This window comes from Giraffa tippelskirchi, chromosome 5 (assembly GCF_054371585.1).
Source record: "Giraffa tippelskirchi isolate mGirTip1 chromosome 5, T2T-mGirTip1v1.2.pri, whole genome shotgun sequence".
Classification (NCBI taxonomy): domain Eukaryota; kingdom Metazoa; phylum Chordata; class Mammalia; order Artiodactyla; family Giraffidae; genus Giraffa; species Giraffa tippelskirchi.
Genome location: NC_137279.1, coordinates 21,823,003 through 21,835,999, shown reverse-complemented (window position 1 = coordinate 21,835,999; position 12,997 = coordinate 21,823,003). Strand labels below are relative to the sequence as shown.

Below are 12,997 nucleotides of genomic sequence, written 5' to 3'. Positions count from 1 at the left end.
GGTTCCACCTGCATGATCTTGGGTCTATAATTTACTTTCTGTCTCAGTGTTCATATCCAAAAAATGGGAGAATTAATATCTATTTCACAAAACTGCTACAGAAATTGCTATTGTTCCTGAAGGTAATCCCATACATTGTCTGGAACAGAATGAGTGAAGGGACAGCTTCATTACTATGAATATTACCAACTCTTAATATTGAGTTAAACCCCACAGAGATCATGACGCTTGCTTTCAAAAAGATCTTCAGGGATTTTTGAAACTAAGTATTTAAAAGTAAATTGTTGGCATCTATATCAAAACTAAGCTAAATTGCTGAACAGAATATTACATCAAGTTGTTAACAGATATTAATATCCTTAAAAGATATTAGTATCCTTGTGAAAATTTGGCCTCTTAGCTATTTTCCTTGCTGTCTGGAGACATGAGGGTAACTGAAGGCCTCTGTGAGCTTCAGGAAAGAGAAGAACAGAATTATAAAGAGGGTATAAAGAATGGAATGGAATGGAATGGGAAACCACTTGGCACACAGTTCTGCCGAAGATCATCGTCAAATGTTAAGTGTTAATGATATGAATGAATGTTCCTTGAAAGTAGAATCTTGTCTTATGAATTTTCTCTCTCCTTAATAATTAAAAAAAAGTACCTGAAGCCTGACATGAAAGGATCAATAACTAAATGAATGAATGAGTTGATTTTTTTTTAAATCAATGACAGGTCAGTAATGCTTTCAAAGTGTTTTTTGGTGTTTTTTTTTTTAGTTTCTAGAAATTAACTGCAAAAGTGTGAGAACATATATATGAAGAAGTCTAAGTTTACTGTTACTTGACTTTCACAACTTTAGAGTTGGAAGTCCCCAACTTCCCTCATTCCTTCTCTGCCAGTAAACCTGCTGCCAGCTGTGAGGGAGAGTGGCTGAAGCCAAGGTTAGCAAATGGGGTCAGCAGAGTTGAACAGACTCTGAGCTTTCAGGCTTAGCTGCCTGGTAGAGCTGCAGAAAGACAGACCTGTAGCCCACCTCAGCTGTGGGTCCTAGTACTCATAGAGTTATTGGCTCTAGAGTAAAAATGGGGACACATGTGAAATGAGTCTCAGCAGACAAAAATGACAAAACAACAAAATCCAGTAAAAGGGCATGTAATAAACATATCTTAGGCATTCACTGTGGACCAGGATATGAACTGGGTGCTTCTTAGAGTATATCATGATTGTGCTTAGTCCCTTAGTTGTGTCTGACTCTTTGCAACCCCATGGACTACAGCCTGCCAAGTTCCTCTGTCCGTGGGATTTCCCAGAGAAGAATACCGGAGTGGGTTGTCATTTCCTCCTCCAGGGGATCTTCCCAACCCGGGGGTCAAACCCATTCTGCACTGGCAGGCAGATTCTTTACTACTTGAGCCCCCTCTTAGAGTATATAGACTCTGAGAACTGCCTCAGTTCAAATCTTACCTCTGCAACCTTAGGGTTGTTTCGCTTTAGGCAGGTTACTTAGCTTGTCTGTTCCTCAATCCCTTCATCTGTAAAATGAGATAATAAACTCTACCCCAGGATGTTGTGACACGAATGACAAATAAATGCATGCATTTTGAAAGTACTTAGTAGTGAACACATAATAAGTGCAAAATAAGATCGTGATGATGGTGGTGGTGGTGAGATCTTCCAATCCTTCTAACATCTCTATAACTTAGACTGCATTGCCTGCTATATTAAACGAGTGCATCAGGGACTCAGGGCTTCTCAGCCTCTGATAAAGGAAACGGTTCCAAGCTGTATCTGGAGCAGAAGTCCACCATTTTCTGTGTCACCTAAGCCAACCTCTTCATTATAACAGCCAACAGAAGGAGGTTTGTTAAGGTTGCATCCACCTATGGGCTATTTGACAGGAAAGTCTCTGAAGACACAGGAACTATGGTAACTAGCAAGGTCCATCCACTTGTTTTCCTGAGTTAGAATAAGAGTGGTGCAAAGTGGGGAAGCCGGCAGCCCAGGAATAAAACAAGAAACCTCGTAAAGCTGAGAGGAGTCAGGCGAGGTCTGAAGTGAGATGACCTGAGTGAATGGATAGTATGAACATTTAATAAAGGCATCAAAATGGGGACATTTACAGTGTAGACTGGACAAAGTTTCCCATTCATGGCCACAGGAGCAACAGAAACAGGTACAAAAAGCCAAACTACAAAGTGCTGAGGCTGGGGGCTCACCAGATGACTTGGATCCTGCCCAACCCACCAGTCCCAGGTGTCATGAAATTTTGCTTTTAAGATTTTTTTTTAATATCTAAAGATTCCTGTATCCCTTACCTCCCTATGAATTTCTACAGTAAAACTTACGTTACAGAGATGGCCTGAGTAGATCTCCATTCTTTAAAGCTAAAAAGTTTAATCAATACATTCATCTCACAGATGAGGTCATGAAGCTTCCCCAAAGGACAGCAGGTTACATAAAATGGTAAAGCCGGTATCTGAAGACTACCTTCCAACTAAATGTAGGGTTTCTTTCCACTATACCCCAGTTCCCACTCTACAGGAACAGGGGAGGGTAGCCAGCAAGATGGATAGCTGATCAATTGCAATGGCTAATAGATTCACAAGTTCCTGCATCTACTGCATCTTGGCAAGAAATGCACAGCCAGACCATGGGGCCAGGTGGGGGAGGTTTCTAAGGCAACTCTCCCGCAACTCTTGGCATAGCCCTCAAATGGATCTGAGAAGCTCCAGGCTCTTGCATATCAGACTGTTGAGACAACCAAATAGCAAAGGGTTTGTGTTATTTAGGGGTCTTGCTATTTTAGGAACTGCCCACCATTTTCCTAATGGGAGGCCAAGAACACAAAGATGGGTTTGGCAGGGGGACACTGTGGCCAATAGGTCAGTCTAGCCCCATCGTGGATGGTTTGAGTCCCTAGATAAGCTTCTTGGACTGAATCAGGACCTCTCTTTCTGTACCTTCCAATTTATTACTCGAGTTCTGTTCTTTGTGGTAACACAAAATGTCTTAACTCCTCTCTCTGGTTCTTAAAGATCAGAAGGACCAGCCCTCATAAATTAGGGTCTGCTCTCTTCAACTAAACAAATAATATCAATTGACAAGAAAGATGCCAAAGTGACCCTGATGAATGAGTTTTCTAACAAATTTTTGGTAACAGGTCTGTTGAACATTAAAGGTGCTGAAAGGAAAAGCATCTTGCCCTGTTTTCCTTGCCTACGTACACTTAATAAGTACCTGACAGTCTTGGTGGCATATAACGATGACTATGCTTACAACTGCTCTTCTCTGCCCTAGAAATGGTTGAGCTTGAGGAAGGAAATGAAGACAGCTTCAAGCAAAGTAATGTGTGACTCTAGATAGCTGAAGTGAACTTGAGTAAGGATGCTCAGGTAGGAGCAGGAATGTGTCTTCTGGCACAAGTGCTCTGCAGTTCTGGAAACACAACCCTAAGGCTGACTCAGCCGGAAGTGTGATTTCCCCAGAATGGAACTTCCTGAACCTTATTTTCTAAATTGTTTCTCCTAGAAGAAAACTATGTGTCTTGGGCTCACCTGGGGCTCCCAGAAACAATAAGGCTGGGGACCCCCGAGGAGCCAGCAGTTGAAGGCCATAGGAACTGGCCGACACTGGCCAGTGGGCTCCACAGAGGGGCCAGTGGTTCTGAGCAGCACCCAGGCTTGATTGATGGGTTCTCTTCACAAAACCCTCAGGAGGAATAGACAAATGCTCAAAGATTTTTTTTTCCCTCAGTTATGAACTGTGCCTAAGAAGAGTGAACTATAAAAGATATCATCTAACAGTAGGAGTTATCATATATAAATATATGTGTGTATACATATAAACACACACACACATATATCAAACTGAAGCATTTCTGAAAGGCTACTTGCTGTGAAAGATATACTTAACCAACCCATATGCATATAGGAAGTCTATTAACACTGTCATCTTTAATTACAAACATGAAATATATAGATAATACATTAAAATTACATTATGCACTATTAATTTCTTTTGCATACTTTAAGAAGAAAAATGTAGATCACATGGTAAATTAGCAAAAGTACAACATGAAAATGTAAATCCACAGAGTCTGACTATCTAATGTAAACTCATATTAAAACCTGGTCTTCAATGGAGTAAATGATTTGCTAATAACTGAAGAATTCCTTGACTTTGGTTGAAGCTCACATATCGGTTTACATTTTATGATTGTGTTTTCATTTGTTCAAGAGCTTGCAAAATAGTATCCTTGTGCATTTTTGTAGTTTTAAGTATCAATTATCTTGCAAAATTCGAAATAAATCTCTTCAGCCAAGTTTGTACTTTAGCAAGAGGCTAAAGTACATCATGTGATCCTCAAAGCAATAATACAAGATTTCTAGAGGGAAATCCAATTGTTCTATGTAAGGAAGAAATAGTACCTCTTTGGAAAAAATAATTCAAAAATTTTAGGATGTGATTGAAAAATAAGAAAAGCAAAAGCTTTTTCAAAGTTTTAAATTGCCAAGTTCTCAGCTGAGGTATTGGTTTTCTGTAAGCTCAAGATTTTGCTGATGGTATATTTATACTGGGCACAGTGTAAGAAGGAACTTACCAATTCCCATCCATACAGTGTCAAAAGGATACAAAAAAGGGTCTTTCTTGGCATCTCATTCTCTCATTACTTACATTTTGTGTGTAAAACAAAATACAGCCAATAGTGAATGTAAAATATAAAAATAAACAGTGGTCCCTGCACTGAGGCAATATGGATGAGAAAAGTGTAAATACAAAATGAAAGAAATGTAAACTTTAAGGTGTTCACAGAACCATTAATTCCCTCTGCACATATTGGAAATATTTAGGATTATCAGTTAAGCTTTTATATATACATTTTCTTAACAAGAGAGAAAAAGTTGGGTATATTCATGTTTTGATAATAACCTTAACTTTTCTCTTTTTTGAATTATGCTATTTGGATCCAACTGAAAACCTCATCAGTATTGATCGTTACAGTTAATGAAAAATAGCGCTGCTATTGTTATTTCATAACTAACAGGGTTTGGGTAATAAGATTTCATTTAAGTGCATTTCGCTGCCCAACACTGTTACTAGTCAAAGGACTTTGCTACCTTCTAATGCTTATACTGCTGTCATGCGAGGAGCCTCAAATGGCTGCCTACTTTCTTCCAAAGGATATCATATAAAGAGTATCAGATAAAGTCTACCAATCCCTAAGTCTCTTAAGAAGAAACCATCAGAGACCCTGGGAACAACATCTTCAAACAGGATACCCTTAGGCTTGATTTCTAAGCTGAGGGCAGATACACAATTTTAGACTTTGAAACTGTTTCTAGAATAGAATGTAAAGGATAGGAAAGGCAGAGTCTAAGGGTGGATGGAATAGGGATGGAGGAAGGTGGGATGGGAAGAGGGGCTGCGGGAGGCTCCATTGACCACATTGTCTCTGCAAGGATGGGAGGCAGTACTTACGTCTTTGGTTTGCCTGGGGAGCCCTGTGCTCCTGCAGAAGTCATAGGCTTTCCTGAATTTTTCATGGAGGTGTGGGTCCATCCACATCTGAGGGCAAGTTGGAGACACATACAACACTTGCCCACCCTCACGCTTTGCCCAAGCCCTTCTAACCTCTGTCCGCTCCAGTTTAGTCCAAAATAACATGGCATAAACTAAAGTCAAGCTGAAGGAGTAATCACTTTCATTTTATTTGGAAAGCTGAATCTCACTGTTGGTCTGTCATGGGTAACCAGTAGCATATGAAGGAAAGAGCTCCGAGTCCCAGGTTTAAGGTTGATTTTTGTTCTCTTTCCAATTCCCTGTCCACTGTCCATTAATTTCTGCCCAGGAAAACTCAACAAAAAGCATTAGCAATGCAGAACTTATCCTAGGGGTTATTATATTTTAAGGACACCATCTATTTCCTCAAATTATTTGGCATCCTTGATCAGCCACCCATCTCCATAAATATGTGCACACATACACATCTACACACTCACACTTCTCTAGAGAACCTATCAGAGCATCTCATTCTGCAGATAGAAGGCGGGGTCCTTGCTGTGGTAAGGATAGGATGTGGCAGCCAGGACAAGCTTCGGTCTGTCTTCCCTCAGAAGCTCACAGCACTCCCCCGACCCCCATGAAACACACCTCTGACACTTCATCCATCCTAAGCTCACACTTTGGGTCTTTCTTTCAGACACAATCACATCCAATATTAATTCCTGGGAATCTCTTTACAGTTCTCTTAACCCTAAACATTTTTGTGGTGTTCTTTGAAATGTTCTTGGACCAAAAGAAACCAAACAAAAATTATCCAAGACAAAGACCACTTCCCACATTGATGGGAGGATGTGGATGGCTGGTGGGAGGTCCACCATTGTGCCTTTCTTTTCAATCAGACCATATGATAAATACAAAAACAATGTGGCTCCTACCTCTGTCTCCCCAGTCAATGCCAGGGATGATACTGACGGTCTGCCCGTTCTCTCCACAATCTGGAAACTACAAGCTACACTGAAGAAAACAAGCTTCCTTAGAGAGGAAACCCTGGTCTTTAATGCAGGATGTACAGGTACTCTAGCCCTTATGTTGTAAACCTCAATTAGCACAGTAATCTCATTTACCCGCTCACTTTCTGGCATATATGAGGTTGACCATTTGCTATGGAAAGACTCTTCTCAACCACATAGTTTCAACAAACTAGAGCAGCTTATACATATACAGGTAACCTATCAAATAAGTCATTCCTGGAGACACTGGCCGAGGAAGAAATGGAAGACTTGCATTCTGAGGTTTTATGGGGATATCTTCCACGCCAAACATTTAGATAATGGAAATTCTAATATATCTAAAATGTGCTCAGTTTTCCCCAATCTAATACATAAAACTAAATAGCACATAGTGACGGTACAAGAGTAATAGATTAATTACAGTTTAGACCAAGACCTCATTTGGTTTGAAAGAGCCCATCTCCTCCCATACACAGATAATCAGTCAAGTCTCAGCTTGCTTTCAGGCTACCCTAGGAGTAGGTGATGTATTGATTTTACTAACAAAAATATTGAGTGAGTCAGGCATTTTTCGTTTCTACTGGGAAACACATTCATCTATTCCACAAATAATTATTTAGTATTAACTGTGTGAATGCACTATTCCAGGTGTTGAAGATATACCAATGAACAAAACAATATCAAACAAAACCCATGCCTGCCACTGGAGCACTTACTGTCTGTCTAGTGAGATTCTAAAACATAAGTTTCTAGAATGTTAGAGAAAATTCTCTAATTTTCAGAAGGGATGCTGATGGGATGTTTCTGAGCTGGACTAGTGGGAGAGGCAAGGCTCTATTTATTGGCATGTCCTTTACTGTAAGAGGAGAGAAAGCCAGGACTAACTTTCTCCCAGCCGGGAGAAGATGCCTTGGTAGCAGCAAGCAGACTGGGCAATCTAGTCACTCAGCAAACATTCATGGAGAAACTATTATAAGATATTCTGAGCTAACTGAATAATCCCTTTCTGAGACAATCCAGTGCCCCCATCTGAGGTTGTCTCTGATTTGCAAAAGTCACTCCCTATCTAGGCATGTTCCTAGAGAACTGTCGGGGAGTGGTGCTGTGGAAATAACTGCAATTTTTACTTACGCCACAGGTGGAGACATTTCCCATAAAAGAGAAATTAACTTATGAACAAGATCAAGGATGAGACTGTGGAGATGGGTCCTCCAGGGCTGTGGCACCCACGTTCTTAAGGTCAGGGTAGTGTAGCCTGAGAGGCAATGGTTGCACTGCTCTTACCATGACTGAGATGTGCAGGATTCTCAGCTCCTCTTCTGCTGACTCATGCTGGGGTTCTTCGGTTGGGTCTTGCCCAGGGAGGCTTGGGGCACCATCCTGGTGGTGGATGTGAAAAAGCAAAGTGCCATTCTCCAGCCACTGCTGCCTCCAGCGCACCAGAGGGATGTCCTCCGTGTTCCCTGAGATCTCTAGAGCACAGACACCAAAGGCACAGGTCAGAATTCCAAGTGGACCAGTCCAAATCTACTGTTTCATCTTCTTTTAAGACACTGCCTCTGATTAGCCAGTGTCAGCTGAAGACAACAAAGGGTTTCTAACTACAGTTGAGTCAGGCTTACTGCTGCTCCAAATCTCAAGGAGGGGACGAAGCCCTGAGGAGAACAGAATTAATCCCCCATCAGTCTTTGCACCATAAACTAATGGCCCAGGCTCCCGCCCATTGAGAAAAATACAAAGGTAAAAATTCAAGTTTTTCACTATATTTCTATGATCAATAGCATCCTTTACTCAGCACAGTTTGAATACCCTGATGACCCACTGAGGTAAACAGAAGGTTGTTTGCCTCTTATAAATTTGAAAGTGTGAGTACCCTAGCAATTACTCTTAGACACCAGTGAATCTACCAAGGAGAGAGTTAGTAATTACTGTGCAGAGAACTGGCACTTATAGAAGAGTTCTGGGAGGTTACTGCAGAGCAACTGGAGCTGGCAGGTTAGTTCTAAAACCACCATCATTTGCTGCTTAGTCCACTGGAGATGTCTGATACTGGCTTTTGGCAGGTAATGTTTTAATCCCTTTTCATTTTTCTCTTCATTTTTGCAGAGCAAAGGTGATATACATGAGAGGGTAATGAAGAAGTGGGCCTTATCACAGACATAAGCATCATCTGCTTTCTGAGCTCTAGATGCAGGGCCGAGCTCTAGATGAAGGCACTGAAATAACATCAACAATGAATACCAATATACGCAAACCAGTTATGCACTCTGCATGATAGGAGCTGAGCTGTGCTGCAGAAGTATACTGCTATGTGTCCCTTCCTCTGATATTCCTAAGCAGTATTGTATCAAAGTTTTGAGACATCCCACTATAGAAAGAACCTGATTAACCCAGCATTCTTGAGCTTCATTTGGCCCTAACACCGTTTTTTTTTCCTTAACAACGATTATCATCCTCGAAAACTAATATTCTGCTGAACATACTTGGCAAAGCATTGCTTTAAAATTTTCATTTTCTTTGAAAGGCATGGCTTCTTCTCCCAAAATTTATCACCTTTGACCAAAAAATTCAATATACATAAAAAAGATTTAATAAGATCCATTAAGAAGAGTATTCTCATCAAGTACCACAATCATAAAGAGGAAAGCAATTTTAAATATTTATCGAGTTTATAAATATCTTTCGGTATTTGTGGGAGTGTACAAATGATGTTCTGCTGTATTTATTTACTTATATATTTATTTTTAATTTATTTAACCTTCACACATTGGATATGTACTGTGTATGCACTGGCATTGTTCTAGGCACCCAGAGGCTAAACTGAATGAGATCCTCGACAAGTTCTCCAAAGCAACCCACTGTGAGTGATGTGTTGTGTTACACCTTATGCATAAAAGCTTTGTGGAGACAGAAGAAGGAAAGAGTAATCTTGGTTGGATAGAGGGTGGATGATGGAAGGAAAGCAGTCTTGCCAGAAGATGTTATGGTGTTGAGCCTTGAAGAGTGGACTTTGTTAAGGAGAGACAGAGATGTGGGAAACGGACATTCAGACACTGATAGGAAAATACGGAGAAGGAAGAGGAGGAATATTCGGAGAAGGAAGAGGAGGAATATTGGCTGGTCCTCTCAGGGAAGGTAAGTGAGAGGGATTCATGGTCCACAGGTCATCAGCCTGTCTCTAAAAGACACTGCGATGATTCTCTGGCTCAGGGGTTCACACCCCTGGGGCCACGGGCCGGTACCGGTCTGCACTGCAGAAGGTGAGTGGTGTGCAAGGGAGCAAAGCTCATCTGCCACTCCTCATCACTCCCCATCGCTCACATTATGCCTGAATCATCCCCTCCCTACCCCTCTACCTGGCCCCCCAACCCTGTGCATGGAAAAGTTGTCTTCCACGAAACTGGTCCCTGGTGCCAAAGAGGTTGGGGACTGCTGCCCCAGTTCATCCTACCATCCTACAGACCGGAGAGGAGAATAAACTTAGAGGCGTGCAGGAGGGTGAGGGTGTAGCAAAGACAAGGTGCTTAGAGTCCCCTTCATTCTCAGCCTCTCTCTCTAATTATCTGAAGGCCTTAGTTGTCCTGTTGGGCTGGTCAGCTGTCTATGCTCTCGAAGTGACCGCCACAAGCATCGAGGACACTGCGGTAGACAGAGAGTGTGAGAATGGAACATGCCCTGCAGCCCAGCCCTGCCTTCCCCCAGGCACAGCTCCATTTGTTAAGTGAGGAAGTTGACACAGGCTTCTCAAATCCACCTTTCCTCTAAGGGTTTTAAGATTTCCAGGTAAACAGAAACCCTTGGGCACACCTCCGTGGGTACCTGGGTAGACTTGTGGCTACCACACCATGCTTCATCACAAGCCCTGCAATCACAAACTCCACTCCCCAGCACTTACGCTTTCTAACCACTCACCAAAGCACTGGAAGATTCCTCCTGGGAGACACTCTTCCCCCTCCCAGGTCTGTTTCCTGCAGCTACGGTAGAAACCAAACTCTATCTCCTCCTCACCACAGACATAAAAGTCACAGGCAGGGATAGACATGTACATACTGACATATTTTAAATGGATAACCAGTAAGGTCCTACTGTATAGCACAGGGAAATCTGTGCAATGTTATGTGGCAGCCTGGATGGGGAGGGAGTTTGGGGGAGAAGAGATACACGTATATGTATGGCTGGGTCGCTTTGTGATGTACCTGAAACTATCACAACATTGTTAATGAGCTCTACTCCAATATAAAATAAAAAGTTTAAATTAAAAAATTACAAGTAGCAACAGCTCCGAATAGAGCACTTAATGGCCTAATTAAATCATCCAGAGCAACACACATTCAGCCTCTTGCCTGCACTTGCTCTGACCCAGCTTGGAATTTATTCTACACATGCCGGGTGCCTCTTTAGCCCTTCCTGTAACTATTCAAGAGGAATCCAGCACCTGATACCTCTAAAGCACTCAACAAACTGCCTTTTTTTATTTCCCAGGAGACCCTCATCAAGGAGGTCAGGCTCATTAGCTCTGTTTTAACTGCGGAAGTAAATACCCAGACCAAACTCACCCCAGCCTGACACAGAACAGGGACTAAGACAGATGAAGGAACTTCTATCAGATCCTCTCAACCTTCAACACACGCATCAGACAACATGACCTTCGAACATTCATAAAGGAGGAAGCGCTTGAGTTTAAAGTCCGTGGGGTCTTTTAGGAGTTTTTGTGCTGTAGCATTTTAATTCTTTGCACAAAGTCTTAGTATTCCATGAGTTCTTTTACAACTGAAATATAATTCACAAACCATAAAATTCACCCTCTCAAATATATACAATTCAGTGGGTTTTAGCATATTCACAAAGTTGTGCAACCATCACCACTTTAATCCAGAAACTTTTCATCACCCTCAGAAGAAACCCTACACCCAGAGGCAGCCAAGACTTTGAGAAGGAAGGAGTTCTGCGTCAAGGTTCGAGGGGTGATGGTAACAAGGAAGGAACAGGTGCAGTGGGTATATGGGGAGGTGGGCTGAGACACAGAATCTCTAGCCTTGGCTTCCAGTCCAGCCCTCTGAAGCTATCTATGAGTTGTTGATGCCAAATTCCTTTGGAAAATTATATTCCATTTCTGTCCAGACCAGAACCATCATAGAGGGCAAAGGGTGAAACAAAGAAGTTACCATACCTGCCAGTGAAGGTGCCTGTCATTTTTTTAGATTAAACATAACCACAGAATGATAGGTTCGTCCTTGGCTTTTTCCCACCTCTCCTGGCAATATCTGACATGGGAGAGCTAAAATACTAAACCAGGAAGTTATATACTTATGCTCTATCTGGCCTGGGTTAACCAAAGAAACACCACACAGGGCACAGTAAATGTCTTGTGAATTTCATCACAGCGGGGCTGAGATCAGAGGCTTGGAACATCAGTGTAATCGCATTGGTCTGGATGTCAGCAAAATGGCTCAAGAACAATAAATGCTCAGAAATTGCTTGACCAATGCAAACCTGACCTGGGACTCTGAAGGAGCAAATATGGGAAGCGATCAAATAGTTACTTTAGTCCAAGGCCTCCTGAGGGCTGTGGATGAGGCTCCAACAGAGCCTTTGCCAGTGTACTGAATAAAACAAGTGCCAAGAGGAGACTGCACTGTCATCTCAAGGTACCACCATGGCCATCTGTGGGGCTGAGATCTCCAGAGTGGTAGGACTGCCCTCACACTTAGCGTTCCAGTCCTTCCAAGCTTCCCCTCCATAAACTTTATATATCTCAGCACCTCCAAAGTTTTTGAATGCCTGAAATACACAGAAACCAGGGTGCCATTTATTCTTGCATTCAACAAAGATCCTTGGAGCACACTCTGTTATTGCTGTTTAGTCACTCAGCCGTGTCTGACTCTCCGACCCCATGGACTGTCACCTGCCAGGCTGCTCTGCCCATGGGATTTCCCAGGCAAGAATACTGGAGTGGGTTGCCATTTCCTCCTCCAGGGGATCTTCCCAACCCAGGAATGAAACCCACATCTCTTCCACTGGCAGGCAGAGTCTTTACCACCGAGCCACCTGGAAAGTCCACTCTATTTACCACATTTAGCAAGTTGTGCTACAGGTTTTCTACTCTCAAGGAGGTGTTGGTCTAGTAAGAAACTGAAGACAGAACCATGAATAAGTACTCTAAACAGTAACAGCAGTGCTGGGTAAGAGGGTAGAACTTGGCTGGGCCTGTTCCCTTGGGAAGGGATAAAATGGGAAGAAGTGTTGGGAGGCAATTCAAGATGAGGAGAACAGAGTGTATAAAGAGCAGCAGGTGATGCATGCTTGCAGAGCTGTGGGAGGTCTGGTTATGCTGCAGGGTGAAGACAGGCAGAGCAGTAGGGGAGGACTGGGGCTGAAAAGCCAGATTGGTGTCAACTGCAAAAGTTGTGAATGCCAGTTTAAGGAGTTGAGCGCTAATGCAAAGTCACCCATGGCTTTATTAAACAGAAGGACGAATAAAGCCATGATTATAGAGATGA

The 12,997-nt window shown here is 42.4% G+C and overlaps 1 protein-coding gene and 1 long non-coding RNA gene across 4 annotated transcripts in view; one reads left to right on the top strand and one right to left on the bottom strand.

Moving 5' to 3' along the window:
* The window catches only part of ASTN1 (astrotactin 1), a 345,878-nt gene that overhangs the window by 213,185 nt on the left and 119,696 nt on the right, over window positions 1-12,997 (bottom strand). For all 3 annotated transcript variants that reach the window (XM_081493881.1, XM_081493880.1, XM_081493879.1), the window contains exon 2: window positions 7,782-7,969. In XM_081493881.1, the coding sequence (XP_081350007.1) occupies window positions 7,782-7,969 (188 nt within the window). The remainder of the gene's footprint in view (window positions 1-7,781; window positions 7,970-12,997) is intronic.
* Window positions 1-12,997, top strand: part of LOC145507396 (uncharacterized) — a 44,286-nt gene that overhangs the window by 28,797 nt on the left and 2,492 nt on the right. The window contains exons 2-4 of the long non-coding RNA XR_014054831.1: window positions 6,437-6,559; window positions 8,604-9,632; window positions 10,980-12,679. This is a non-coding gene — a long non-coding RNA (uncharacterized LOC145507396). The remainder of the gene's footprint in view (window positions 1-6,436; window positions 6,560-8,603; window positions 9,633-10,979; window positions 12,680-12,997) is intronic.